Below are 27089 nucleotides of genomic sequence, written 5' to 3'. Positions count from 1 at the left end.
GTTTACTTTCAGAACAGAACAGAGCTCAGAGCAGATGGCCAATCAATACCTAACAAATTAACAGATGGAGGCCTGGCTTCTACTGACTCCTCAGTAAATGTGAGTTACAACCTTTCTACTCTTCCCTACCTGCCACCATTTACTGGGTAAAGACAATCCCCTGTGTTGCCACATCCCGGCTGTCCCCTAAAGACCCATGTGATCTGCCTGGCAGAGGAATTTCTTTAGGAAGAGCCAGGGCAGCTTCTGCCCCTGAGGGCCAATGTCCTAGGTGAGTGCTGTCCTCTTTCCAGCCTGGCCTAGCTCTGGGGAGAGGGTGCCCAGTGGTCCAGTCCAGGCTGGGGCAGCTGAGTCACTGGCCCCCAGGGCCAGGGCTGCAGGGGACTTGAGAGGCTTGACTCTGTATCATCTCCTGCCAACGGCACCCTTGGCAGCTGTGAGAAGTCACTGCTTTGGGGAGACCTGATCTGGCTGTGCCAGGTGGGCACTGAGGAGGAAGAGGTTGGCTGGGAATGAGAAGAGCTGAGAAGTGATTCTGGCCCCGGCCTCCCTAGCTGCCTCCATCCTATGGCTGCATTTCACCAAGCTCTTATCCCCACAGGAACACTGGACAGACATTCTGGACCCCTGATCCTCAGCCTCCTCAAGTCTTCCCTTCTACATTTTTTGTGCCCCTCCCCCCATCCATCTTGATCTGGACAATTTTTATTTGAGTATAATAGGAAGTTTTGAGATAGGGGAACCTTCTTCTGGTGTTTCTGGGGAAGTCTGGGTGAAGGAAACAGAAACTGGAGGAGGGGCCTCTGGACCAGCCTCTCCCCTGCCCAGAGGCCTCTCTGCCTGACTTTGTCCAGCTTGGCACTTAGGACACACTACACTTGGGAGACTCAGGAGACTCCCACTGTGACACAACCTCCCACCTTCAGTGCCCAGCTAGAATGTGATTGTAATCCAAATAGAAAAATGCAGAGGAGGTGGGGAGCTCTCCCTCCATGTGACCCTCTAATCTTCCTGCCCCAGCCTCCTCAGCCCAGGGAAAGAAAAGCACCTGTTGGCTGTGCCCCACCAGCCATGAGCCACACTCCTTGAGGTCCCACAGAAGCCATGAAGCATGGGCTCCCTTCAGCACTAAAAGGTCCTGGCAACCTGTTCTTTCCAATCCCATGCTGCCTCAAAACAGCCTTCCTTGCTCTGCTCCACCCCCAGTCCCTTGATCCTGCCCACTCAGCACTCTGGACTTGCCCCATGGGCAGAGCCTGCAGTTCTGGAATATCCATGGCTGCTCTGGCCTGGAGCCAGCAGGAAGGTGAATGGCCCTGAACTCCACCTTTCCTCTCGCCTTGCCTCCCTGAACTTGGTCAGTGAGAAGAAGCTGTCTGTGCACGTCTGTAATCCTTGACTCAGGAGGCTGAGGCAAGAGGATCATAAGTTCAAGGCCAGCCTCAGCAAATTAGTGAGACCCTAAGCAACTTAGCAAGACTTCTGTCTCAAATTGAATATAAAAGAGGGGGTTGGGAATGTAGATCAGTGATAAAGGGCTCGAGAGAGAGGAGAGAGGGGGGGAGGGAGAGAGGGAGAGAGGGAGAGAGGGAGAGGGAGAGGGAGAGAGAAAAGAAAAGAGCCCTCTGTTAACCTGCTGTGTAAGGGTGGAGTTTAGGGGAGTGGTCCAGAAGCCCCAATTAAACCTGAAAAAACATCCTCCCCTTGGGTCCTTCCCCTGATTTCTCTAGTTTCTTCTATATGCTAAATGCACATCTTGGGTTTTCAGACAGGTGTGTGTGCTTGGCTCCCCTGGGTGCTAAGGACAATAACACTGACACGCGCCCCGTCCCAAAACCACACCCTTCTTTCCAGGAGGACAGCCATTCCCTGGGCTGGCTCCTCACCCCTCCTACTTTGAATCTACAAAACCTTCAGCTCAGAGAGCAGCTCTGCAGTCCCATGTCACACCTCTACTAATCCAGTGTCTGCCAGAAGGCCGCAAGGCCAGTATCCTGAAAGGTCAGATGAGTGCCAGATTGGGGGTGGCTGGGCAAGACACCCTTGCCCAGCCCGGCTCCTGGCTCCAACATCTTCTAGGTGCTCCTTTCCTTGTTCAGGCACCATTGGTTCTCTTGGCTGGGGCTTCTACCTCCCTGTTCTTTTCCCATGGACACCCATCACAATAGGACAACTCTACCCTGGCCTGAGTCCCCCTCCCCTCTCTGCTGAGTGATCAGTTTTGCTCATTCACATGCAAGACTGGCCCACCAACCACGTTCAGCTGCTTAGTTGGTCCTGTTTGTCCTGGAGACAAGAAGGAGTTTGGGTGGACAAGTGGCTGGCCTGGGGTGTTTCTGGATGTGAAGGGCCCAGGGAGCTATAGAAGAGGAACAGCACAGAGAGGAGCCCATGGGGAACAGTAAGAGCAGCCAAGTTGACCAGCAAAGCAATTGGCTGGGCAGGAGAGGTGTAAATCACAGAGTGCTTGCCTAGCATGCAGGAGGCACTGGGCTCCCTCCTCAGCACTGCAAGCAATACAAAACAAAAATGGAATGGATAGGCCCTAGATTTGTTTTAAGTACTCACTGGAATCTCCTGGAAATCTTCCCAAATCCAATGTCTGTGACCAGATGCCAGGAACTGCTTACACTGCCCTAGAGTCATGGAAAATTCTGCAGGTAAGCAGCAGGTGCGGCCCAAGCCGTGAACCACTGCACTGGGGTTTAGACCTGCCTTCCCATCCCAGCTCCCCACTCACTAGCTTGGTGAGCCTGTCAACTCACAGAGCCTCCTGAAGTCTGTGTCCTAATCTCAAAGCAACAATCCTCAAATGCTGTTTTATGATGGAATTCAGAGAGGTAGAATAGGTGCTGGTCCCTGACTCAGCAGCATGGAGCTGGTCCAGGATAACTCCTGTCCTCTGCTGGTCAGTGTGAAGGGGGTCCCTATACACCAAGTACTTTGCAGAAGGATAGGGCCACTTCAGAGCTTCCAGACCTGGCCCAATGACCTGCTCATCAGCACCTACCCCAAGTCTAGTAAGTGAGGACGGCCACCCTGTTCCCCTACTGGAACTGCAGTCCCCACCTTGGTCACCAGAGCCAGGCCCCCACCCTGATCATGCCTGCTTCTCTCCCTTTCCAGGCACCACTTGGTTAAGTGAGATACTGGAGATGATCTACCAGGGTGGAGACCTAAGGAAGTGTCATTGGGCCCCCATATATTTTAGGGTGTCCTACCTTGAATTCAAATGCCCAGGTCTCCCCTCAAGTGCCTGGTGTTGTCCTGGGCCAAGTTCCAGGTCCAGCTCATCAGACCTTCCCCTGCCCACACCTTAGGCCTGGAGTCTCTAAAAGACACACCTGCTCCACAGATCCTCAAGACCCATTGCCACTGGCCCTGCTTCCCCAAGTCTGAAGGTCAAGGTGAGTGGCAGGGAGCCCACTGGACCATTGCAACTTTGGTCCTCTTCCTAGGAAAGTCTCTTCAAGCTGTGTCTCCACTCAAGTGGGAAGGCCACCTGCCCTCACTGTGGCAGGGCCAAGACAAAGAGAGTGAGACTGTTATTTTGGCAGGGCTGGGGGCAGGTACCTGGCATAGAACCTGGTTCATTTAACCACTGAGCCACATCCCCACCCCTTTTTAAATATTTTAGAGACAGGATGTTGCCAAGTTGCTTAGGTCCAAAGTTGCTGAGGATGCCTTTGAACTTGGGATCCTCCTGCCTCAGCTTCCTGAGCCATTGGGACTAAAGGCTTGGGGCCCCATGCCTTCTTTAGTTCAGTCCTGAGAACAGGAGAGCTCAGGTGCTTAGAGGCTCATACAGGGGCTTGAGAGACTCAGCCTGCCTTGATCTCCATCTGGGTGTGTGGTGGAATTCAAGGGGTCAGATTAGGATGAAGTACAGCTCCAGGGACCAGCCAGGAGTCTCCCATCAAAGAAGAGTTCAGATCCCAGCAGCCGCAGCCATCCCTGAGGTCTCCAGCAAGTCAGCCTCAAGGCCTCAGTGTGTTCCCTTGTCAAGCTGAGAGGGAACCCCCCACAGGGGTGCTGTGAGGGGGCCAGGCAGGCAGGAGGGAGGCAGTCCTGGGGTGTGTGGGGGGGGTGGTGTAGCTGGCAGTGGGTGTCGTCTGTCCCTGCAGGTGATCTATGTTGCCCGCAATGCAAAGGACGTGGCTGTCTCCTATTACAACTTCTACAAAATGGCCAAGGTGCACCCTGACCCTGGCACCTGGGACAGCTTCCTGGAGAAGTTCATGGATGGACAAGGTGGGCCCCAATCTGGAGGAAGGAGAGGGCTGGAGCTGAGGACGGCCACCTAAAACTCTTACCAAATCCTGCTGGTCCCCTTCCCTAGTGTCCTATGGGTCGTGGTACCAGCATGTGCAGGTGTGGGGGGAGCTGAACCGCACTCATCCTGTGCTCTACCTCTTCTATGAAGACCTGAAGGAGGTGAGACTGCCTACTACTTCTATCTATGTCCCACCCAGGAGGCAGGAACCTCAGGGGACCTGACAAGGCCCTCAGGACCATCCCCTTTGGCAGGCCCACCCAGTCCAGGACTCCCCACATTGCCTTCCTGTCCTGGAACCTCAGAGCCAGCCCAGCTCAGGACCCAGCACAGCCCTTATGTTCTAGCACCTGGGTCAGCTACACATGCCCAAGGCTGTGCCACACCTGGGGCCACAGTTCTAAAAGACTGTCCCTGCCCTCTCTCCTAAGGCACCACACAGGGCTCACTCCAGAACCCTAAGGCAGAGAGCTAGTCATTTTGTTCCAGGGAAAGAGGCCCAGGGTGAAGCAGCTGGGGCTGGGAGGTTTCCAAGTGGAAGTGGCCAGCCCCCCACTTCCCATAAGCAATCCAAGCCCCCTCTGAAGAGCCCTTCTGCTGCTCTAGAACCTGGAAAGGGAAATTCAGAAGATCCTGGAGTTTCTGGGGCGCTCCCTGTCAGAGAAGACCGTGGATCACATCGTCCAGCCACATCCTTCAAGGAGATGGAGAAGAACCCCATGGCTGACTCCAGCACCTTTCCTACTCATATCCTAGACCACAGTATTTCTCCCTTCATGAGGAAAGGTGGGTGCCCCAACAGGAGGGTATTTGGGGAGTGAAGGGTGGAAGCAGCTGCCAGATCCTGCCTTGAGTCTCTTGGGACCACCTGTGTATGGGACTCCAGCATTACTCTGTCCCTCCCCAGGCATCCCAGGGGACTGGAAATCCGCCCTGACTGTGGCCCAGAAGGAGTACTTTGACACCCACTATGCTGAGAAGATGGTAGGCTGCAAGCTAAACTTCCACTGGGAGATCTGAGTGGTGTCGTGGGCACAAGCCTGACCCATGACCTCAGGAATAAAATACAAACACACAGAGGTTCACGCCTATACGCCAGCTCTCAGGAGGCTAAGACAGGAAGATCCTAAAGTTCGAGGCCAGCCTAGGCTACCTCAAAATAAAATAACATTAAGGAAAAAAAAAAAAAAGAAAAAGGCAGGGAAGGTTACAAATGCAGCCGAGAGGTAGAGTATGGGTGAGTTCAATTTCCATTATCACCAAAAAATAAAAATGTAAAATACCTATATAATCTGTTCAAGACAGAGATTCTCTTGGAAGACTCTCTGGAGCAGGTAGGGCCCTCTGCCCCACCCCCTACAGAGGAAAGCCAGGAGACACAGGAGAGGAGGAAGAATATTTATTTGATCCCAGAAAATCCTCTCTTGCCTTCTCCCATGAGGACGGCAGTAGCAAACCTCCGGTCTGACAGTTAGCTTCACTTTTTCTTGGGTTCCTTACAAGCCACCACGTACCTCTGGGCCACATTGAGGGGAGGGGAGTAGCCATCTGCATAGGAGGTGTCTTCAAAGAGAACCGAGTAGTCATCTTGGGGCTGCCAGGGCAAACAGGAGGGGCTGGTCAGAGGCTGCTGGCACAGGCCAGCCTCCTCCTGGCCTGGAGCCTGGCCCAGCAGGAACGCTGTGAGCTCCCAGCCTCTCTGGTCCTCATCTTTCACTCTGGAGTCAAGGGGTCCAGATGCTCACCCCAGTCCCTGCTACTCCAGAGCTAGTTCTCCAGGGCAGGGGATAAAGAGTGGGAAATAAGAGAGACTCACTACCCAAGGGTCAGCCTAGACCTGCAAGGATGTCTGGGGCCATTCAGGAGCCCTGTGTTGAGAGGATTAAGGACAGCCCAGAGAGCAGACAGGTGTCCTAGAGGCACAGGGAGAACAGCCTTTAGCTGCATCAGGTTACCAATGACCAGAGTCTCATGTGTCAGTGTCGGCAAGAGCTGGGGTGATGGAGGGAGTCAGGAGACATTGGTACGTGCTCCTAGCTTGGGCCTGGGGTCCAATTATGGTCAAAGTGAGGAAGGAGAGGAGGGCAGAGCAGCCTGCTCACTAGGGGCAGGCTCCGTCTCAGGCTGGGCAGGAGGGATTCACAAGGTAGATGCAGGTCCTTTAAGGCCATGACAGGAGAAAAGGGAAGGACTCGGAAGATGACCCCATGCCCTGTCTGGGAGCCGGGTGTCATGAAAGGCCTGTCCACGAGGCTGCCTTACCCGCTGTGGGGGCGTATGGATCAGGGCACGGTAGAAGCAGGTGGTCTGGGGATACAAGGCCAATACAAGCTGCTCCTTCTGGAATAAGGCCTCAGGGTCCGTCTCAGGGTTGGCTTTCCACTGGGGCAGTGGGATGATGCGCCGGCGGCTCAGGGTGTGTCTCCTGAGGGGAGACCCAATCAGCCCAGGGCCAGGGAGACCACTTGCCAGGAGCCTGGCCACCCATTCCCAGCTGGACACTCACTCTTTGCCTTCTTCATCAATGTCATCTACCTCATACCTGTGGGGGGAACGGAAGGAGGACACCAGGTGTAGCCAGGTGCCCACTGCAAGCCAGGGAGCCAGAAAGAGGAGGAGGGGGAGATGGAGAGTGGGAAAGTGGCCCGAGGAGCACAGTGCCTCCCACACCTCCTGCCCAGGTGCCCTCGGGGAAGCTCTTCTCCCGCTGTGCACACAGGCTGAACAATGCCAGCGGAACAGGGTGTGGTGAGCAAGGTTCAGCGGGGTGGGTGTCCACTCACTTGTTGGTGGCATGGCTGTAACTGACCACCTCTGCCAGGATCCACTGCTCATCCCCATCCACAGCCTTGACCCGCGCAGCCACCTTGTCTCCAGGCTTGGCCACATAGTCCCCTGAGGCTGGAATGGCTCCACAGAGGGGTGGGGGCCTGTGAGTGGAAGGAGCATTAGTCTGGGCCTGGACACCAGGCCCCCCCTGCTGGCTGTCACCCTCACTTGTCACCAGGCTTCCCGATCCACAGGGGCAGGGTCATGGCCGACTGCTGCAGCAAGGTCATCAGCACCCCTCTGCGCATGGTCTTACGAGGCGGCTCCGAGTCATTGTACAAACCCGCGATCTTGGCCGCTGTGGGTATGAGGTGTACCCTTGAGGCCCCAGGGAGGGGCACCTGCCCTGAGACCCCCAGCACCCTGCCCTGTGCTGTCAGAAGAGCTCAGCAGGGAGCCCCCACCTCCCCAGTTACCACCAAGGGTCCAGCCCCTTCCCTGCCCATCCACGAGATGTCCAAGTTGGGACCCTGACAAGCTAAACTGCCAGGGTGATGAGATGTGGGGACAGTGGTCACCCTTGAGGGGAGGAGCTACAAAGTTGCCAAAGGGTGGTTTGGAGGTGCAGTCACCTCTGTCTCCTAACCTGGGCACCGTTGGCCTGAGTGTGCTGGGCCATCAAAACCCACAGGAGCCTTACCCTTCTGGGCACTTCTCTAATCATCTATTCACCCAAAATTGAGAACCAATCATTCAGCGTGGACCTTTGGCCTCTCAGGCATGGCTCCACGCACCCCTCAACTTCAAACAAAACCAAACTGGCAAGGAGACAAGGCCAAGGGCCGAGGGGTCTGCCCACCATGGCAAGACAGGTGGGGAAGCCGAGGCAATGGCGTTTGTGGGCCTGGAAGGCAGCAGCTGGGTGGCAGCCACTCGTGGTCTTGCTTCAGGACACAGGGTGGGCTCTGCCAAGCTCCGAGATTCCCCCCACAGCAAGAAGCAGAGTGGGTGGTGGGAGGAAGGAGGGAGGCACAGGCCCTCTCAGAAGAAGAGAGAACCAGGAGGAAAACCCTTCCCGAGGCCATGTGCAGTGATAACCTGTCAGTGCCACTGGCTCCCCACAGAAGGCCTGATGGCTGTCCTCAGCAGCCCCCACTCTGCCTGCTCAGGAAACCCTAGTGCATTCTCCCAACTCACCAATCCGCCTCTCTTCCAACAGCGACTTGATCTCAGCAATCTTATCCAGGGCTTTGCGGAGGATGCTGAGGGTAGGAAAGGCAGAGAAGAGGTCTTGGGGCATGCACTTTCCTGCTGATGCCAGGCTGGGCTCTTCAGGCAACCCTACTGCTGCAAACTAGAGTCCCAGAGGACAACGCAGGCCATATAAGGACTGTTCAATGGGCACAAGGAATGCACACAAGGGAGCTGGAAACCTCCTCTCGCCCAGTGACCCCACAGCCATTTCAACATCCTAATGCAACACACTACATGTGTGTGGCGGTGATAGTGTAGACAAACCTACTGCATGGCCACAGGTATGACAGTAGAGTATGCGCAGTTACACACAGTACAGTACACTCAATAACAGTGACTGTGCTACTACTAGGGTTTGAGGTTTTTTTCTTTTGATACTGTGGATTGAACACGGGGCACTTAACCACTGAGTCACATCCCCAACACTTTTCATTTTGTATTTTCAGACAGGGTTTTGCTATATTGCTTAGGGCTTCACTAAGTTGCTGAGGCTGGCCTTAAAAAGTCATGATCCTTCTGCCTCAGCCTCCCAAGCTACTGGGGATTACAGGTGTGCACCACTGCACCTGGCTATGCTACTAGATTGAACATTAACTTCACTTTCTTTTTTTTATTTTTTATTTTTAGTTGTAGATGGACACAATATCTTTATTTTATTTATTTATTTTTATGTAGTGCTGAGGGTCGAACCCAGTGCCTCACACTTATGAGGCAAGCGCTCTGCCACTGAGCCCCAGCCCCAGCCCCTTCACTTCACTTTTGATTGTTAGATTATACTCCGATTTATTAAATAAAGAAATTAACTGGAAAGCAATATGCCCTTGACACCAGCAGCTGCCTCTCTCATATTTACCGCATGTCTTATTTGCATCGAGAGGTCACACTGAGTGTGGCCTACAGCATCTAGATTTGCTTAAGTTCTCTGTCATGTTCTCACAATCATAAACCTGCCTAAGGCTGCACATCTCAGAGTGTTAAGTAATCCATGCCTGTGTTTGTTTGTAATCTGCATGTGTGTTTGGGCTGGGGTCCCTGGGGCTCAAAATCAGGCCTGGTGCATGCCAGGCCAGAACTCTGTCACCAAGCTAAATCCCCAGTCCTGGCTTAGCTAAAAGTACAAATGGCAAGGCAGCAGGAAGAACAGGCCCGAGGCCCTAAGATAAGGATCCTATGGGGAAAGGCAGGTCTGGCTGGGCTGCCTGTGCTGAGAGCACATGACATATCCTGCAGAAAAGCAGCTGTGGCTCAGGCCACTCTAACATCCTGCTGAGGTGATGAGGACAGAAGTGAGAACCCGGGGCCTTCCCTAGGTAGGACAGAGCCAGTGCTGTGGAGACTGCCCTGGGTAAGAGCAACGCTGGAGCGCAGGAAACTCATCCATGCAAGACCACAACCAGGCACAGACCTCTGCACAGACTTGTGGCCCCAGGAAGCTAAGGAAGTCAGTTTATGGAGGTTCCAAGTTAATAGAAACCCAAGTCACCTGGTGCAGATATCACCACAAAACTTCCATGGAGGCAGGCTTCTACTTCTGTCCCAGTACTGGGAATTGAACCCAGGGACATTCCCCTGGGTTCTCATCCTCATTCCTTTTTATTTATTTATTTTTAATTTAGAGACATGGTCTCGCCAAGTTGCCCAAACTGGTCTTGAACTTGCAATCCTCCTGCCTCAGCCTTGGCATAACTGGGGTTACAGGCGAGTACCACTGCAACCAGTCAAGGCAGGCTTCTTTATTTGAGATCTTGGGGAACCACCCCAGAGGTCATTTCAAGAGCAATGCGCTCCACTATGGGTCATTTTATTACCTGCTCCCAGAGCCGACCCCAGCCCATTCCTCAAGCAAAGCTTTATTAAACACCCCTTGGTAGAAAGGACTCTGTCCAACAGGAAGGAGACACATGAACAACCACAATACAGCATTCCAGAATGTGACCCTGTGGGTGTCCAGAGCAAGTGACTCACAGCACTCAGCAGGCAGAGGCCAGGGGACAGGGGAAGAGAGCGGCTACACCAAAGCAGGGCAGGTGAACTGCCACCCCACTGTGCGAAGCACTCAAGTTCAGTGGGGTTGATATGTGGGGCAAGGGAGGCTTAGCCACCACAGGCTTGGGAACACTAGGACACTGGCAATCAGGAAGTCCAGAGAGCAGAGAAAGAATAAAAGCCAGTAGATCAAAGGAAACTCTGAAAGGCTGGTCACTGATGCTGGGCCCATTTGGAAGACAGAGTTTTTGTACAGCATGTCCAAAGTTCTACTCCATGTGATACCAAACAAGTGGTATCTGGACATGAGAACCTCCTGGTGAAATCCCAATTGTTTCAGGCAAGAATCATAAAATGGAAACTCAAACCAAAGGTCTGAAGTGAAACAGGATGTATGCATAGTTACAAAATATCTCCCAGAAGATACTCACTGATTATGAGAACCTGAGAAAGGCCAAAGACACCACCTTGACCAACAGACAAACAGCACCTGGGGCCTTCTAGTAGGCGCACCACGGACCTTACATCTGTGCTGCCACTGCCCAAAGCATAAAATCTGAATCTAACAGTGAGGAAACGTCAGACACATCTATATGGAAAGATGTGCTACAAGATGACCTATGTCCTTAAAAATGTCACATCATGAAAGGCCAAGACAGCCTGGAACAGTTCTAGATTCAAGGAGACAGAGATATGACACTAAATGCAATGGCGACTAGAAAAAAATGGCCTATTCCTTTTACTATACAGGACATGAGCAGAAAATGATGAAATATGAAGAAGTTCTGTAGTTCCTCAGTATGTATCTGAATTACTGTCCTGATTTTCAGAATTCTATACTATAGGGTCATAAAAGAATGTCTCTGTTGCTGGGAGCTGTAGTGTAATTCCAGCGACTTGAGAGGCTGAGGCAGGAGGATTGCAGGTTTGAGGCCAGACTAGGCACCACAGTGACACCCTGTTTCAGTGGTAGAGTGCCCCAGGTCAATACCCAGCACTGAGAGAAAAAAAGAAAAGTATGACTCTTTCTTTTAGGAACCACTGACGCGTGTTATAGTGGCCAGATCAGGGCACATGGTGAGACCCAACTGCATGGGTCCTCCCCAGCTAGACTGGAGTACCCCTCTTGCCCATGCCCCTTTCCACCCTAATATTGGGCTGAGAAGGTTTGATTCAGTATTTATGGAGCAAATGAAAGAAGGTTAAAGAGTCTGAAAAAGTAAAACAGCAGCAGAACTTCAGGGTGGGCCCTGCATCCACCAAATAAGCTTAACATGTTTAAGCTTGTGAGCAGTGCCAGCGGTGGCCCACGCCAAACTGGTTCCAGAGTCTCTTCACTCCGCGAGCAGTCAGACTGGGAAGTACAGTCTGCTTTTTATACTCAAATGAAGGACTGGGGCTGCAGCTCCACGGTAGAGCCTATCTAGCCTGTATGAGGCCCAGGGCACCCAAGAAAAAGAAAAAAAAAAAGGTATGCCTCTGACTCTGCGAGCCACCCCAGCCTCAGTGAGTGAAAAACAGCCCAACTTCTGCCAGATGATAATCTGTGGACCAGAGAGGGGGCAAGGTGGGGAGGGCTGGCCAGCCAGGAGGAGGAAGCTGTTTCAAGACACCTCAGTCAGAATCCAGTGGCTCCTGCCTGAGTCAGCCCCACCCTTCTGTTCTGTTCCCAACCTGGCTAAGGTCCGTCCCCTAAGGGACCCCACCAGACCCCTTTGTCCAAGCTGGAAACCTTGGAATCTGAATTCAATCTCCCCTTTGCTAACTGGCCCCTAATTTGATTCAGAAATGGCTCCCCCCCGCCCCATACTGGGGATTAAACCCAGGGTGCTTTACTACTGAGCTGCTATATCCTCAGCCTATTTTTATTTGCTATTTTGAGATAGGATCTCACTATTGCTGAGCCTGGCCTCAAACTTTTGATCCTCCTGCCCCGGCCTCCTGAGAAGCTGGGATTTCAGGTGTGCACCCAGACCCAGCTCAGAAATGGCTCTGAACCCATCCTTGCTCCCAGTCCCCACTGCCACTGTCCCATTCACTTCTATCAGATCTCAGGCCTAGTCTCCCACCTAGCCTCGAACCCACCCAACCATTCTTTTTCATTCCTGCTTTAAGTCTTCACTGGCCTGCACGGCCCCCAGGATGAGGCTCACAGTACAACAGGACCTGGTGTCCTGCCCTCCTCTTCCCCAGTCCTGAGGCCTGCTCTCTGGACTGGGCCCTTGAAGGCAGGGTTCTCCCCTTTCTTGTGTCTCCTTCAGAGATGGCCCAGCACCAGACTCAGATAAGCATCAGCAAAGCCAAGCAGACTGGGCAGATGACAAAGAAAACCAGGAAGTAAATGCAGGACAGAGCCTGAGGGAGCCACACAGAAGGAGGGAAGAGCCCTGGAGCCATCAGCGATGCTGAGCAGCGACTCCACAGCTGGCATCCCAGGTCCCTGAACAAGCTCAGCGGTTATTTAAACTGCAGACCACAGCTTATTATGTAATCATGAAATTATCATCTTGAGTACAACCTGCATTAAAAAGTAAATAAATAAAGTAATAGCCTATACTTAGTAACACTAATAACTTTTGTCCCTATTCTGTGACATATTCATGTAAAATAAATATACCCTGTGGAAAGGTACCATTTTGTCATCTAGCAGGGTATTAAAGAATACAGGATTCGACCCAGGCTTCTGGTGGATTACGTAACCCTTCTGAGGCCGGTTTTCTTAGCTGTAAAATGGGGGTAATTTCTGCAAACTACTCAAAGGAGTGCTGTGTGGATTAAATGAGATAAACATAAAAAGTACTTGGAATGGTCCCAGCAGCACAGTGAGGCTGCAAAGCAGCCTTTATTATCACTGGGCCTCAACTCAATACAGAATGTATCTCCACCATGGGGGATGGCCATAAGAGCCCACCAACCCTGGGATCTGGCACTGTCTATGCTTTATCCCATTTTATGTTCACAATCATGTAGGGAGTGACTGTCCCAGCTTTCCTGAAGAGGGAACAGAGTCTCAGCTGAAGCTGTGCCCCAGGGCAAAGAACTAGGGAATGGCAGTGCTGGGACCTGACTCACACTGTGCCATCAGGTACCCAGCGGCAGGCCTCCCTGGAGGAGGCACTAGGAGGGCAGGAACCAGGGGAGAGGCCAGGCAGGATGACTCTCCTCCACAGAAGACCCAGGCTGGGGGCTCTAGAGCGCGGGCGCCCAGAGTCCAGCGCCCCACTAGGAAGGGAAGAGGGCAATAGCAGGGCCAGGACAGTACTCACTTGCACTCGGCCTCCGCATCGGCCTTGGCGGTGGTGTAGAGGCCTCGCAGTTTTGTCCGGTAATAAGGAGAAACTGTAGAGCGAGCACAGGGTGAGAAGGCATAGGCGAGGGGCGGCGGCGGCGGCGGCGGCCACGTGGCACTGCTCCCAGGACACCAGAAGCATATTTGGGAGGCTCAGAGAGGCCAGGGCCCAGAGCCTGGGCTTTACTGGCTCCTCAGTGTACCCAAGGGCCGACAGCTCCTGCTGAGCAAGTTCATGCTCAGACACCACCACGGCTAAGGCAGGGATTTTGAGGTTCTTTAGAGCTGATCAGTCCATCATCACCAGTCTCCTGGGTCACTTAAGGTCACTCAGCCTAAGGGAACACTGGCCCTCTGGCCCATGGAGCAGTTCATTTTGGAATACACAGATACATACAAAAGCCCCCTGTGAAAGCAGTGACTGCTGCGCTCCCAGTCAGCTCCCACCCGGTCAGCCCTTCCCTCCTGAGCCCTGCTACTCACTCTTGTTCTCTGTCTGCATCCGCTCATGGGTCTTCTGGATGTTCACTAGATTGTGTTCACTCCTCGATCGCTCTTCCTGTGAGCATGAGGTTGAGGGGACAGGAGCGAGGCCTTCATTTGGCACCCTGCATCTTGGGCCAGAGCCCCATCCCATCAATCCAAATGTACAAGTTCAAGACAAGCTTTTCCCCTGACTAATAATGCAAAACATTACAAAAGCCATTAAGAGTTAAATCATGAGTTATCCTTTAATGACACCCTTTATCAAAAAGAGATAAATTACAGATTCCATGGAATCACCATTAAAATTCCCGGTGACTTCTATGCATAAATTGACAAACTTATCCTCGAACTCATATGGACACTCGAGGACCCACATTAGCCCAAACAATCTTGAAAAACAAAAGTTGAAGGACTCAATTCAAAATCTACTACAAAGCTACATCATCACAAGGATGAGGTGGGCTGAGGTGTGGCTCAGTGGTTGAGCACTTGCCTCGAATGCTTAAAGCCCAAGGTTCCATCCACAGCTCTATACAACAAAAACGAAAACATAAAGCACAGTGGCACACTCCCATAATGCAGGAGGCTGGGGCAGGAGCCAGCCTCGACAATTTAGCAAGACCCTGGCTCAAAATAAAATAAAAAGTGCTGGGGATGTCGCTAAGTGGTAGAGCGCTCCCAGGTTCAATCCCCAGGGCCACCAAAAAAAAAAAAGAGGAATGAAGGTGTGTCACTAGCACATGGATCAATAGAACAGAACCAAGAGTCCAAAAATTAGCACACACAGCTGTGATCAATTGACTGGGGTAAGAAGTTGAAGGTGGATGTACTGGTACAATTCTTCCCCATATACTGGTCCCTGGGAGCAGGGCTACAGCTACAGACACTGGAGGCAGGGACGACCCCTCACGAGAAGGTAAAACTCTTCCTTTTAACTCTGATGTGGGATTTTTTAAGTACATGAGGCATAGGCTGTGCCTTTATGCCATGTGGCAAAGTGGGGCAAACAGTGAGCACAGCCTCAAGGTGGAGAGAGCCCAGTACTTGCTCCTTGTAACTGACCCATGTGGATGGAGTAATAGGGAATGGACGAGACGGTACCGCTGCCAGCCACCCAGACAGCACAGCGGCCAATCCAACACCTCCCACGGGTGGAAAAGTATGGACAGTGTTTACCACTGACAAAGGAGAGGAGCACTCGCTCTCAAATGCTCTCCTGCTGAGTGTGAGGTTAGGAGGACAAGGGGGGGGCCTGCATCTGGCATCCTGCGTCTGAGGTCAAAGAATGTTCACAGGGGTTATGTGATGAAAGAAGTCAGTCTTATAGCAAAACCTAAGAGAGGCTCAGAGCGAGAGAATATGGTCTCCCTTCACTCTTACACCAGGTGCCCGGACACCTGCAAGACCGCTCCTGCTTCTGGAAGCTGACCAGGTCAAACAGAAGCTGGCAGACCTGAGTGGCCTCCTGAGAGACGTTCTCGTGACCAGGATGATGATAAACTGAACGGAACTCTAATGCTGTGCCAGCGTCTTTTTCTATTCTTCAAATTTTATTTCATTAGTAAACTATTTTTAGAGCAGTTTTAGGTTTAAAAAACAGAGCACACAGCACAGAAAGTCCCCATATTCCTGCTCTCTTCGATGCAGTTTCCCCAATCATTCACATCTTGCTTCAGCGTCGCTCCTCTGCTTCGAGGACGGACCAGTACTGACACACTACTAACTGCAGTCCGTGCTCTAACAAGGCCCCTCTGTGTGGTTTTGACAAATGCTTACTGTCATGTATCCGCCATTATGTATATTATAGACATGGCTGCACAACTCTGAATATACTCAAAACTACTGGATTACACACTTTAAATGGGGCATAGTTATGTGAATTATCTCCCAATACAGCTGCTAAACAAAAAGAACCCAGAAACCCTGTACACTACAGAAAATCCAACAGGAGGCCCAGTCATGCCCCACACCTCCCCCTCACCTTCTGCATTCCTGCATTCACATTCTCTGGGAACACAAGTCCCACCCGCAATCCTCCTCAGCTCTGTGTCACAGCCCTGACCCTCCTCTGGAGGGCTGTGGCTTCCTACCTGGGTTTGCTTGATGAGCTGGTGGAGCTCTGTGAGAAGTTCTGCAATGCGGGAGTCAGCAGACACGAGGGCCATGGCGTATAAGGTGCCTGGTGGGGAAGGGAGAGGACATTAGTGGTTCCTGTGGGCTGAACTGCTTTCCTTCAAAAGATACGGGGAAGTCCTACCAAAAATCAATTGTATTTCTATACACCTGTCACAAACAACCCAAAAATGAAATTAAAAAGACAATTCCATTTACAATACCAAGAAAACAAAATACTTAGGAACAAGTTTAATAAAAGTATAAAATCTTTATTCTTCAGAGTAAACCATAAAACACTTTTGAAAGACATTAAGAAGACCTAAATAAATGGATCTTAGAAGACAGAAAATTAAGATGACAATATTCCTCAAATTGATCTACAAATTCAGAGCATTCCATATGAAAATCCCAGCTGGCTTCTTTGTAAAAACTAACAAACTCATCCTAAAATTCATAAGCAAAGTCAAGGGACCCAAAACAATTTTGAAAATTAAAAAGTCAGAGGAACCATATTTCCCAAATACAAAACTACTACAAAGCTATAGTACTCAAGATGGTGAGGTATTGTTAAGGAGAGACATGTAGATCAATGGACCAGAATCTAGACACTGAAATAAACCCTAACATCCAAGGTCAACTGAGTTACAAAAAGCGTACAAAGACAACTCAATGCGGAAATAGTCTCTTCAACGGATGGTAGAGGAATGAGTGGATATCCACATACAGAAGAATGATTTAGGACCTCTAATCTCAGATCACAGACAAAATTATCTAAACAGAAACTTCTCAAAAAGATATACATATATTACTGACAAAAATACCTGAGACAATCAACTTATAAGGAGAAAAGTTATTCTGGCTCTCAGTTTCAGAGGTTTCAGGCTGAGGCAACTTGGCCTTGCTGTTTGGTCCCGTGGTGGCACAGCACATCATGGTGGGGGCATGTGGCAAAGGAGGCCTATTCACTTCATGGTGGCCAGGAAACAAAGAGTGGAGCCAGGACCTAATATCCCTTCAAGGACATGTCCCTGGGCTGGGGATGTGGCTGAAGCGATAGTGCGCACGCCTGGCATGCGTGCGGCCCGGGTTCGATCCTCAGCACCACATACAAATAAAGATGTTGTGTCCGCCGAAAACTAAAAAATAAAATATTAAAATTCTCTCTCTCCCCCCCTCCTCTCTCTCTCTCTCTCTCTCTCTCTCTCTCTCTCTCTCTCTCTCTCTCTCAAAAAAGGACATGTCCCTGATGATCCAATTTCCTTCCAATAGTCCCACTTCCTAAAACTTACACTACCTCCCAACAGTTCCAGGATGTCAACCAGCCTTTAACACATGGGTCTTTGGGAGACATTTAAGATCCAAACTTTAGCAGTACAAATGACCAACAAGTACATAAAACCACATTCCACCTCTTTATCATCAGGGAATGCAAATCAAAATCACAAGGAGATATACCATTTCATTCATAAAAAAAGAGACATAAGAACAATTGTTGCTCAGTGCAGTGGCACAAGCCTGTAATCCCAGCAGCACAGAAGCCTGAGGCAGGAAGATTTCAAGTTCAAAGTCTGCCTCAGCAAAAGCAAGGATGCTAAGCAATTCGTGATACCCTGTCTCTAAATAAAATACAAAATGGGTGGGGATGTGGCTCAGTGGTTGACTGCCCCTGAGTTCAATCCCCGGTACCAAAATAAGGAAATAAATAAATAAGAAAAACAATTGTTGGCAAGCAAGTGGAGAAAATGAATGGGGAAGTGTGGTATTATACATATAATGTAGTATTACTCAACAATAAAAAGAAATGAAGTACTGACACGTTATGACATAGATAAACCTAAAAACCCTATGCTAATTAAAGACACCAGCCACAAAAGACCCTATATTATGTTTCTGTTTATAAGAAATATTCAGAATCAGCAAATCCATAGAAAGATAAGTAGGGAAATACTGGGGGAGACAGAGGAAATGGATACGACACTTTTGACAGGGGATAAAAAAATATTCTTAATTTAATGTAATAGTTGCTAAACCCACTGAATTGTACACTTTAAAAAGGTATACAGGGCTGGAGATGTGGCTCAAGCAGTAGCGCGCTCGTCTGGCATGCGTGCAGCCCGGGTTCGATCCTCAGCACCACATACAAAGATGTGGTGTCCGCCGAAAACTAAAAAATAAATATTTTTTTAAAAAATTCTCTCTCTCTCTCTCTCTCTTAAAAAAAAAAAAAAAAAAAACACTGGATGATATATTTTACATAGGTGAATTATAATGGTATGTGAATTATATCTCAATAAAGTCATTTAAATAAATAAATAAATAAAAAGGTATACAATTCCCATTCACCTAAGTCTAGGCACATACTAATATACTTTTTGCCTATTTTTTTGGCGGGGGGGGGGGGGCACGAGTCACATCCCCAGCTATTTTGTATTCTATTTAGAGACAGAGTGTCACTGAGTTGCTTAGCACCTCACTTTTGCTGAAATTGGCTTTGAACTTTTGATCCTCCTCCCTCAGTCCCCCAAGCTGCTGGGATTACAGGTGTGCACCACCGTACCCAACTTCTGCCTCTTTAGATTTGCCTGTATTGCACATTTCCTCATACTACTGAATAATATTCCATTGTTCTGGTACACCACATTTTGTATATAAATTCATCAACTGATGACCATTTGGGTTGTGTCCACTTTGGGGCTATTATGAATGATGCTGCCATGAACACTCACATACAGTTTTTGTGTGGACATATTTTTTTAAAATATGGATACAATATCTTTATTTTTTTGTGGTATTGAGGATCAAACCCAGTGCTTCACGCATGGTGAGTGCTCTACCACTAACCACAGCCCCAGCCCTGGATGGACATACTTTTTTCATGTTCTCAGTATGTATTTAGGTGTGGGTATCCATCACTGGATTATATGGTAACTCTATGTTTAATATTCAGAGGAACTGCCTATTCCCAATGTGGGTAAACCATTTTACATTCCCACCAGCAATGTGAGGGTTCCACTGTCTTCATCTATACTAAACATCTGTCACCTGTCTTTTTATTACAGCCATCCTAGTAAGCCTGAAGTGATATCACTACAGTTTTGATTGACATGTCCCCGATGGCTAATGACAGGAAGCATCTTTTCTTGTGCTTGCTTGTTGGCCATTTATGTATCTTATTTAGAGAGTTGCCTTCAACCATTTTTAAGTTGCTTTGTCTTTTTTGAGTTGTGTCCTTGGATGTTTTTAATTGTTATGAAATCCAATTTCTCTTTTTTCTTTGGTCACCTGTGACACTGATCTGTTTTTTACTACATGTGCAATCACAGCTCTAGGAATCTACTCTGTAGCAGGCACAAGGGATATATAACAGTGAATGAGACAAAGAGTCCCATCTTCCTCTTAGGAAACAGTCCAGAAAAGAAACCAGACATTAAACAGTCATGCACTGCATAGTGCCATTTTAGTCAAGAATAGACCAAATATTGTTGGTGGTTGCATAATATTATAATGGAGCCAAAAAATTCCTACTGCCTAGTATTTTTACTATAACGTTCCTTATGCTTGGATACATAAAAGATACTATTTTGTAACAATTACCTACAGTATTTAGTACAGTAACATGTTATACAGAGTTGTAGCCTAGGAGCAACAGGCTATATCTTATAGCCTAGGAATATAGCAGGCTACATGTCTGGGTTTGTATAGGTGCGCTCTATAATGCACAATGAAAACACCTAAAAATGCATTTTTCAGAATGTTTTCCTACAGCTAGCTGCTGTATGACTACAGTTCCATATAATTATCCGTAGGAGAAATAAGCACTAAAGGAGACAGAAGATAAAGCAGATAAATGGATAACCCTGAGTTAATAATAACCGAGAACGTCAAAGAACTGAAAACAAATTCTCAGGCAGAAAGGACCTCCCAGGCTGAGTGCAGCAGCATGTGCCTGTAACCCCAGATACTCAGCAAGCTGAGGCAGAAGGATCATAAGTTGGAGGCCAGCCTGAAGAACTTTAGCAAGATTCTGTCACAAAATGTTATTTAGAAAAGGCTGGAGTAGGGAGAGAGCTTGCTTCACATGGGCCAAAGCCCTGGGAAGTTCTGGATTCAATCCCCAGTAATGCAAAAAAAAAAAAAAAAGTGGGGGAGAGGGGGCGCATACCATGTACCATATGCCATGTGCCAAGGAGAATACTCACAATCAGACACCCGGAAATGAAACTAAGCCTCAAGGGTAAATATGTGCTAACAGAATGATGGAGAAGGAAGCCGGGATGGGGAGTCAACAAGGGGCAGAGATCTACTGCACCAAATCCTGCTCAGGACCTAGAACTAACTGATCATTGAACTTGGTGACCCAGAGATCATTGGTGGCTTTGGAAAACCACCAGTGGACTGTTTCAGGGGACAAACGGAGCAAACGGCCTGCCTGAAGGGAACTGAAGAGACTGGAAGAGAAAAAGCTGCCAAAGGGTCTAGCCCTTGGATGCAAATGAGGTTAACTGGAGGTTAACTGGAGGTAGCTGGAAGGTGAAAGAGAGTAAATGAGGCTGTTGTGCGTTTGGGGGACAAGGAGAAAAAAGTGCAGGTGTCCAGGTCTCATCCTCACAGATCAACCGGGGGCGGGCTCCCTAGTCAAGCTCGGCGCGGCGTGGCGTGGCGTGGCTTCCCACCCTCGCCGGGGACGGAAGGGCGCACGCGCAGACCCCGGGGCGGCCGGCGCTAGGCGCCCTTCCCGAACTCCGCCCCTTTCCGCGCAGGGCGCGTGCGCACGGCCCCTCGAAGGCGGCCCTCAGCGAGGCCCGGAACCGGAGCGCGGAAGAAGGACCTCGGCCCTCCGTGCCCGCCTTTCTCAGGCGTTCCCAGGCCCGCGGCACAGCCCCACCTACCGAATCTCAAGCGGAACAAACGCGTCGCGCTGGAAATTGCGACGGCGACAGTGGGTGCGTCCCGCGAACGCTTTTTCAGAGTCTGCGAATAGTAACGCACTTGCGTTCGAAGATTCGCGGCACGTCGAGAACCACACACGCTTTTTTTCCTTTTATGAGCTTGGTTGAGCGCTGAGGGCTCTCGTGCGCACGCGCGGCCCTTCCTCTGTGACGTGCCGCGCTGCCTCTTGGGAAATGTGGTTTTTATATTGACACCTGTGCAGGACTCCACAAACCATGGTGCTTTGTGTTTTCAGTGTCTTCTCCCACATCCCAAAGCTGCTGTAAAAAGCAAATGTACTTAAAAGCGAGAGTGGAGCGCTCGCCTAGGATGCGCGAGACCATGGGTTTCATCCCTAGCATCAGAAAAAGAAAAAAAAAATAGAGCAGATTTTTGATGGGGAAAGGAGTACCCCACAGGGGTTGTAAAAGATCTTTGCAGTTTCAACTCAGTTTAACTGCTTAAAAAATATAAAGTCTTTTAATAATTAGGAACAAATTATAAACCGTTCTTTAATCCAGAAATCACAATTTTATAGAATCTCCCCAGGAAATTAAGAATGTGAATATACAAATATTTAGCTCCTATGATGTTTGTCAAAAGCCATCTTGTACCTTATGATTTCTTACAGAACTCCTATATAATATATAGTTATATATTAGTGGATTATTTGATAGACTTGCAGCTCTCTGGGGTGAGGCTCATCTGTTTTGTTCATCTAAGTATTCCCCGTACTTAGCACAGTACCTGGTACTTAACAGGCCACTGATATTTTTCTATTTATTAGAAAATCTCAGACTTCACACTGAAACTTTCAGCCCCAAAATTAACATATCATTTTCTTCCATCAAACTTGAATTTCTTCTCTGTGGTCTCTAGCTCAATGAATGGTAGGAACAGTCTACCCAATCTCAGTTCTGCATCCTGCATTTTGTGAATATTATGCTATTTAAGCATTTCACGAATTTTACATTCATGAAGTTCTTAGGAGCTTTCCCGAATGTCAAATATCCACTGTAGTTGCTCATGAGGAGAGACTTTAGGCTCACAATTGCTTTTTTCAATATTTTTAATTTATTCTTTTTACATATACAGGATGGTAAATTGTATTTTGGCATCTTATACAAACATGGAGTATAACTTATTCTAATTAGGATTCCATTCTTCTGGTTCACAATTTTTTTTAATTTTTTCTTTAATTCCTTATTTTCTACAGTAAACATATATTAACTTAGAAAATGTGTTAGTGGCACATGCCTGTGTTCCCAGCTAGTCAGAAAGCTGAGGATCATTTGAACTCAGCCTGGACAAAATAGGGAGATGCTGTCTCAAAAAAAACAACAACAACAAATAAATGTTGTAGAGCATTGCCCACATGTAAGGGAGGGCTCTGTCTTTCTTTCTGTCTTCCCGTTCATATCCAGATTTCTCAAAAGAATTATCTATCATCATTTTCATTTATTCATCTCACCTCCCACTCAGCATATTTTTTTTTTGAGGCGGGGGTACCAGAGATTGAACTCAGGGGCACCCAACCACTGAGCCAGATCCCCAGCCCTATTTTGAATTTTAGTTAGAAATAGGGTCTTCCTGATTTGCTTAGTGCATCCCTTTTACTGAGGCTGGCTTTGAACTCCCAATCCTCCTGCCTCAGCTTCCTGAGTCTCTGGGATTACAGGCCTGCGCCACTGCACCTAGCAGTCTCAGCATAATTCTGAACTAGTACCTGTCCTCAACATCACCCTTTCCTTTCCTCTCATATTCAACCTACCACTAAGTATCTGCTGTATAAAAACAGACTTGTTGGGCATTTACTGCATGTCAGGCACTGCAGAAAATGCTTTACTTGTATTCATCCACAGAACACAATCCATCTACTTCCCCTCCCCCTCTACCCTGGTACTGGAGATTGAACTCAACATTTTAATATTTTTTTAGTTGTAGTTGGACACAATGCCCTTATTTTATTTGTTTTTACTTTCTATGTGGTGCCAGGGATCAAACCCAGTAACTTATGCATGCTAGGCAAGCACTCAACCACTGAGCCACAACCCTGGCCCTATCCCAGCTCTTTTAAAAATTTATTTTGAGAGTGGGTTTCTGTAGGTTGGCCAAGCTGGACCTCGAACTTCTGATCCTCCTACTTAGCCCCCCAAGTTGCTAGGATTCCAGGCCTATGCCAGCATGCCAGCTATTGTTTTAATTAGGTGCTGAGGTTGAGATGCTCATTTCTCCTTCGTGACACGCTATCTCCACTGGGCTCTGCTTGGCCTCTCTCTTGGTTTATATATTTTTGTCCCTTTAACTTTTTTCTTTACTGTTCCCCCTTTCACCAATAGGACAAGGAAATGTCCTTGTAAAATGTGGTCAGTGGTCTCATGTTTTCATCGTGATTTTTTTAAGGGTCGGGGGAGAGAGAGAGAGAATCTTTTTTGTAGATGGACACAACACAATGCCTTTATTTTTTTATGTAGTGCTGAGAATCGAACCCAGGTCCCGCCCATGCTATGTGAGTGCTCTACTGCTGAGCCACAATCCAAGTCCATCGTGGGTTTTTTTGTCTATCTGTCTATCATGCCGTGCTGGAGATTGAACCTGGGGGCATTCTAAAACTGAGCTACACCCACCCCCAGTCCTTTATGGTTTTTATTCTAAGACAAGGTCTTGCCAAATTTCCCAGATTGACCTCAAACTTGCAATCCTCCTGCTTCAGCCTTCCAAGAAGCTGGGACTACAGGCGTGCACCACCACACCCAGGCTTATTGGCATTGTGCTATAAACCTCATTCGATTTCTTTTTCCATTCAGGACTTACTTTTTAGAACTATCCTTGACTTATTCTAAGTCACATATTAGTACTTCTAATATGTGACTTAGAATAAGCATGTGGCATTTCAAAGCAGGTACCCACATTTTAGTCATTTGGACCCCTGATGGTGGACTTCTAAATTGCTTCCCATTACTTGCTGCCACAATGCCATAATGAGTGACCTCCTGCTTGTCCTCTCATGGCCTATGTGGGTATTTCTCTGGGATAAGTATCCACCACTAGGATGGAGCTATATACTCTTAAATGTTCTCCCCAAATCTCTTCTGACCAGAGTGGTCTTTTAAAAATGCAATTGTGGGACTGGGGTTGTGGCTTAGTGGTAGAGCATTTACCTCGCACAGGTGAGGCACTGAGTTTGATCCTCAGTACCACATAGAAATAAATAAAATAAAATAAAGCTGTTATGTTCATCTACAACAACAACCACCCACAAAAAGCAAATGTGTTCATGTTCTGGTATCCCTGTCTTCTTTCCCGCCTCCCTCCCTCCCAACCAAACCCACCTCCCTCTTCATGTCAGTCTCCTAGGCCTCTCCAGAGGCGCCTGGAGCATATTTATCTGTGTCCTCACCTCCATGTCTCCAGTTCATCTGCACATCTCCCTGACTGAGTCAAACACATTTGGTTTTTTGTTTTGTTTTGTTTTGTTTTTTGTTTGGGGGGGGGTGTTTTGTTTTGTTTTGGTACCAGGGATTGGACTCAGGGGCGCAGCTCAAACACTTCAGGCAGACAGGTGCAGGAAACTGTTGACAATTCAATGGTTTTTGTCCCTGATGCATACACAAAAAGCCACCAGAAGATGGCATCATATGCATGGAATATGAAGAAGGAAGAGGATGAAATACATTAAGTCATAAAAATTGCCTTTTGTCTGCTTATAAATTATACATTGTAAAGCTGGGCGTGGTGGCCACTGCAATCCCAGCAGCTCCGGATCCTACAGCAGGAGGGCTGTAAGTTCAAAGCCAGCCTCCGCAACTTCTCAAGGCCCTGTCTCAAAATTTAAAAGGCTGGGGAAGTGGCTTATTGGTTAATCCCCTCTGGGTTCAGTCCCTGTACCAAAAATAAATATTAAGTCCAAAATCTAAAATATATAATGGATAAAATAAAATTCTCTATAGTTCCAGTCTAGGACATCACCATTATGGAGAGTATGTACATCCCATAGTCTCTCCTTTTTATTTTCAGTAACTAAAAGATATTTTCTCACAAGAAAAGGATTACAGAAGCACAGCCTCAGGCTCTTAGGCTGCCCAGGGCTGTGTTGGGCTTGGGCTCAGGGTCGCCCTTAGGGGGCGATGAGGACAGCGCCATCAATGTCTGGGGTGCCCTCCTGATTCATGGCCCCTAGGGGTCTGGGTCTGAAGCAGCATGGTAGCTCAGGTTCTGCACCAGCAGCACAGCGGGTTCAGCTCCAGGAGGCGCCCCGGTCTCCTAACACAACTCAGCGTGCACTAACCTGACAGCCCTGCAAAACTGAATCCATCTTCCCCATCTGGACCAACGCATGTCTCAGAGTGAAAGCCACCAAGCTGATCTCAAAGATCACCCTGGGAATCCTCTTGACCTTCCTCAGAACTTGACCTTTGAAGATCAGTAGCCCATAGGCAATCCCAAGAACTGACCACTGTCCAGGACAGCAGGGCAGCAACTGCACCTCTATGGGGCACGCGTGGTCCATGGTTCAGATCCTTCTGGTAGGAGTGATTTTTTTTTTTCATTTAAAAATGTATTAAAAGCCCAGAGCAGTGGCTCACGCCTGTAATCCCAGGAGCTGGGGAGGCTGAGGCAGGAGGATTACAAGTTCAAAGCCAACCTCAGCAACTTAGTGAAGCCTTGTCTCAAAATAAAAAATAAATAAATAAAAGGGCTGGGGATATGATTCCATGGTTAAATGCCCTTGGGCTCAATCCCTGGTACCAAAAATTAAATAAATAAAAAAAATCATCCATTTATATTCAAGCTAAGGATATCACAGAGCCAGGAAAATTGCAAGCACAGCTGTAAAATTTGAGTTTCTCTGGACCAGGGTTATGGGGTCTTAGCGACACATTTAGAGTCCCCTAGCCATGCAGGATATTCATCCCAGGGCACTCTACCACTGAGCTACATCCTCAGCCCTTTTTATTAATCTTAATTTAATAATCTTGATGAACACATCATGCCTTGGAAATTTCCGGATCCTTTGAGTCAGTGACTTCTGTATATCCCTCAAACTATCCAGGACTTTCTGATTCCTGTTTAACTCCTGGCTTTGGGTGTGTTTTGCTATCTACCACACAGACCCCTGCTCCACAGCCCCCTGAGTTTACTGCAAGTGGATCCTGCTGGGTTGTAATAGGTGTGTTTGGCAACCTGCTGGAATGTCACAAGGTATGACCCTAAGCAGAAAGAATGCAGACTTCCTCGTGCCTGCTGCTACACACAGCTGGAGGCTGCAGGACGTAAAACCTCATCTCTTGACTTTTCCCGTTGAGTCATCTTTGGGGCCCTATAAGTCCATGTGTAGCATTTCCCAGAAATACCTTCTCTTTTGACTGCTGGCCCTCTGCCTGGCCTTCTCCCCAGGGTTTAGATTTCCTCCTTCCACACCTGCAAGATCAAAGCCAAAGAAGAAAAGCCCTTGCCTGGCTCCATTGCAGCTGATCACATGTCTTCATGGTCCTCTGTGTGACTAGGGCAGGGCCTCTCAGATCCCTCAGAGCAGAGAATCTGGAAGCTGAACAGCAGTATTGACCTCAGCAAAGCTTCATATATTCATTCACCTTGTCATTTATTAAGCTCTGACTGTGTGCCAGGTGTCGAGGATGCAATGATAAGACAGGCAAGACTCCTGCCCTAATGAAGAATAACTAAAACAGCAAACATTTATGGAACACTTGCCACCTTCTAGGCACTATGCTATGCTAAGAATGACTTTTTAGCTAGCTTTTCACAGTGGCAGTGTGGTAGCCAATGAGGTTTACCCAAGGCGTGATTGTTACTATTTGAAAACTTTTCCCAATACCCTGCCATGACAATTTGCAACATGTAGTCAGCACTGGTTTTAAAAAATGAAAGAAAAAATTGACTTTTCAATCCTCATGAGTCCCTCACCCTGGCCTCTACCCAGAATAGTCAGTACCATTATTAATCTCATGATTTGTACCCACGGTCTAC

At 48.5% G+C, this 27089-nt stretch overlaps 1 protein-coding gene and 2 pseudogenes across 3 annotated transcripts; 2 read left to right on the top strand and 1 right to left on the bottom strand.

Annotated features, from left to right (window-relative positions):
• The first annotated feature begins 2872 nt into the window (after positions 1–2872).
• LOC113185106 (sulfotransferase 1A1-like) lies at positions 2873–5293 on the top strand (annotated as a pseudogene).
• Positions 5294–5662: 369 nt separating this feature from the next.
• Positions 5663–21218, bottom strand: Sgf29 (SAGA complex associated factor 29). 3 transcript variants are annotated; one of them, XM_026392141.2, is made up of 10 exons: positions 21062–21218; positions 16148–16236; positions 14055–14130; positions 13549–13621; positions 8240–8304; positions 7271–7400; positions 7057–7203; positions 6780–6815; positions 6536–6698; positions 5663–5867 (listed from the first exon to the last, which is right to left on the bottom strand). In XM_026392141.2, exons 2-10 carry the CDS (start codon positions 16220–16222, stop codon positions 5751–5753), a joined length of 882 nt encoding a protein of 293 aa, XP_026247926.1. In that variant the 5' UTR covers positions 16223–16236; positions 21062–21218; the 3' UTR covers positions 5663–5750. The 3 variants fall into 3 exon arrangements, with proteins under 3 accessions (XP_026247926.1, XP_026247927.1, XP_026247928.1); XM_026392142.2 differs by lacking the exon at positions 21062–21218 and having other exon boundaries at positions 14055–14185; positions 16148–16231; XM_026392143.2 differs by lacking the exon at positions 21062–21218 and having other exon boundaries at positions 14055–14179; positions 16148–16220.
• Positions 21219–26856: 5638 nt separating this feature from the next.
• On the top strand, positions 26857–26985 carry LOC113185166 (U4 spliceosomal RNA; annotated as a pseudogene).
• Positions 26986–27089: the final 104 nt, after the last annotated feature.

Source organism: Urocitellus parryii, chromosome 9 (assembly GCF_045843805.1).
Source record: "Urocitellus parryii isolate mUroPar1 chromosome 9, mUroPar1.hap1, whole genome shotgun sequence".
NCBI lineage: Eukaryota > Metazoa > Chordata > Mammalia > Rodentia > Sciuridae > Urocitellus > Urocitellus parryii.
Note: the sequence above shows the minus strand (reverse complement) of the source record. Positions and strands in the feature narration are given on the sequence as shown.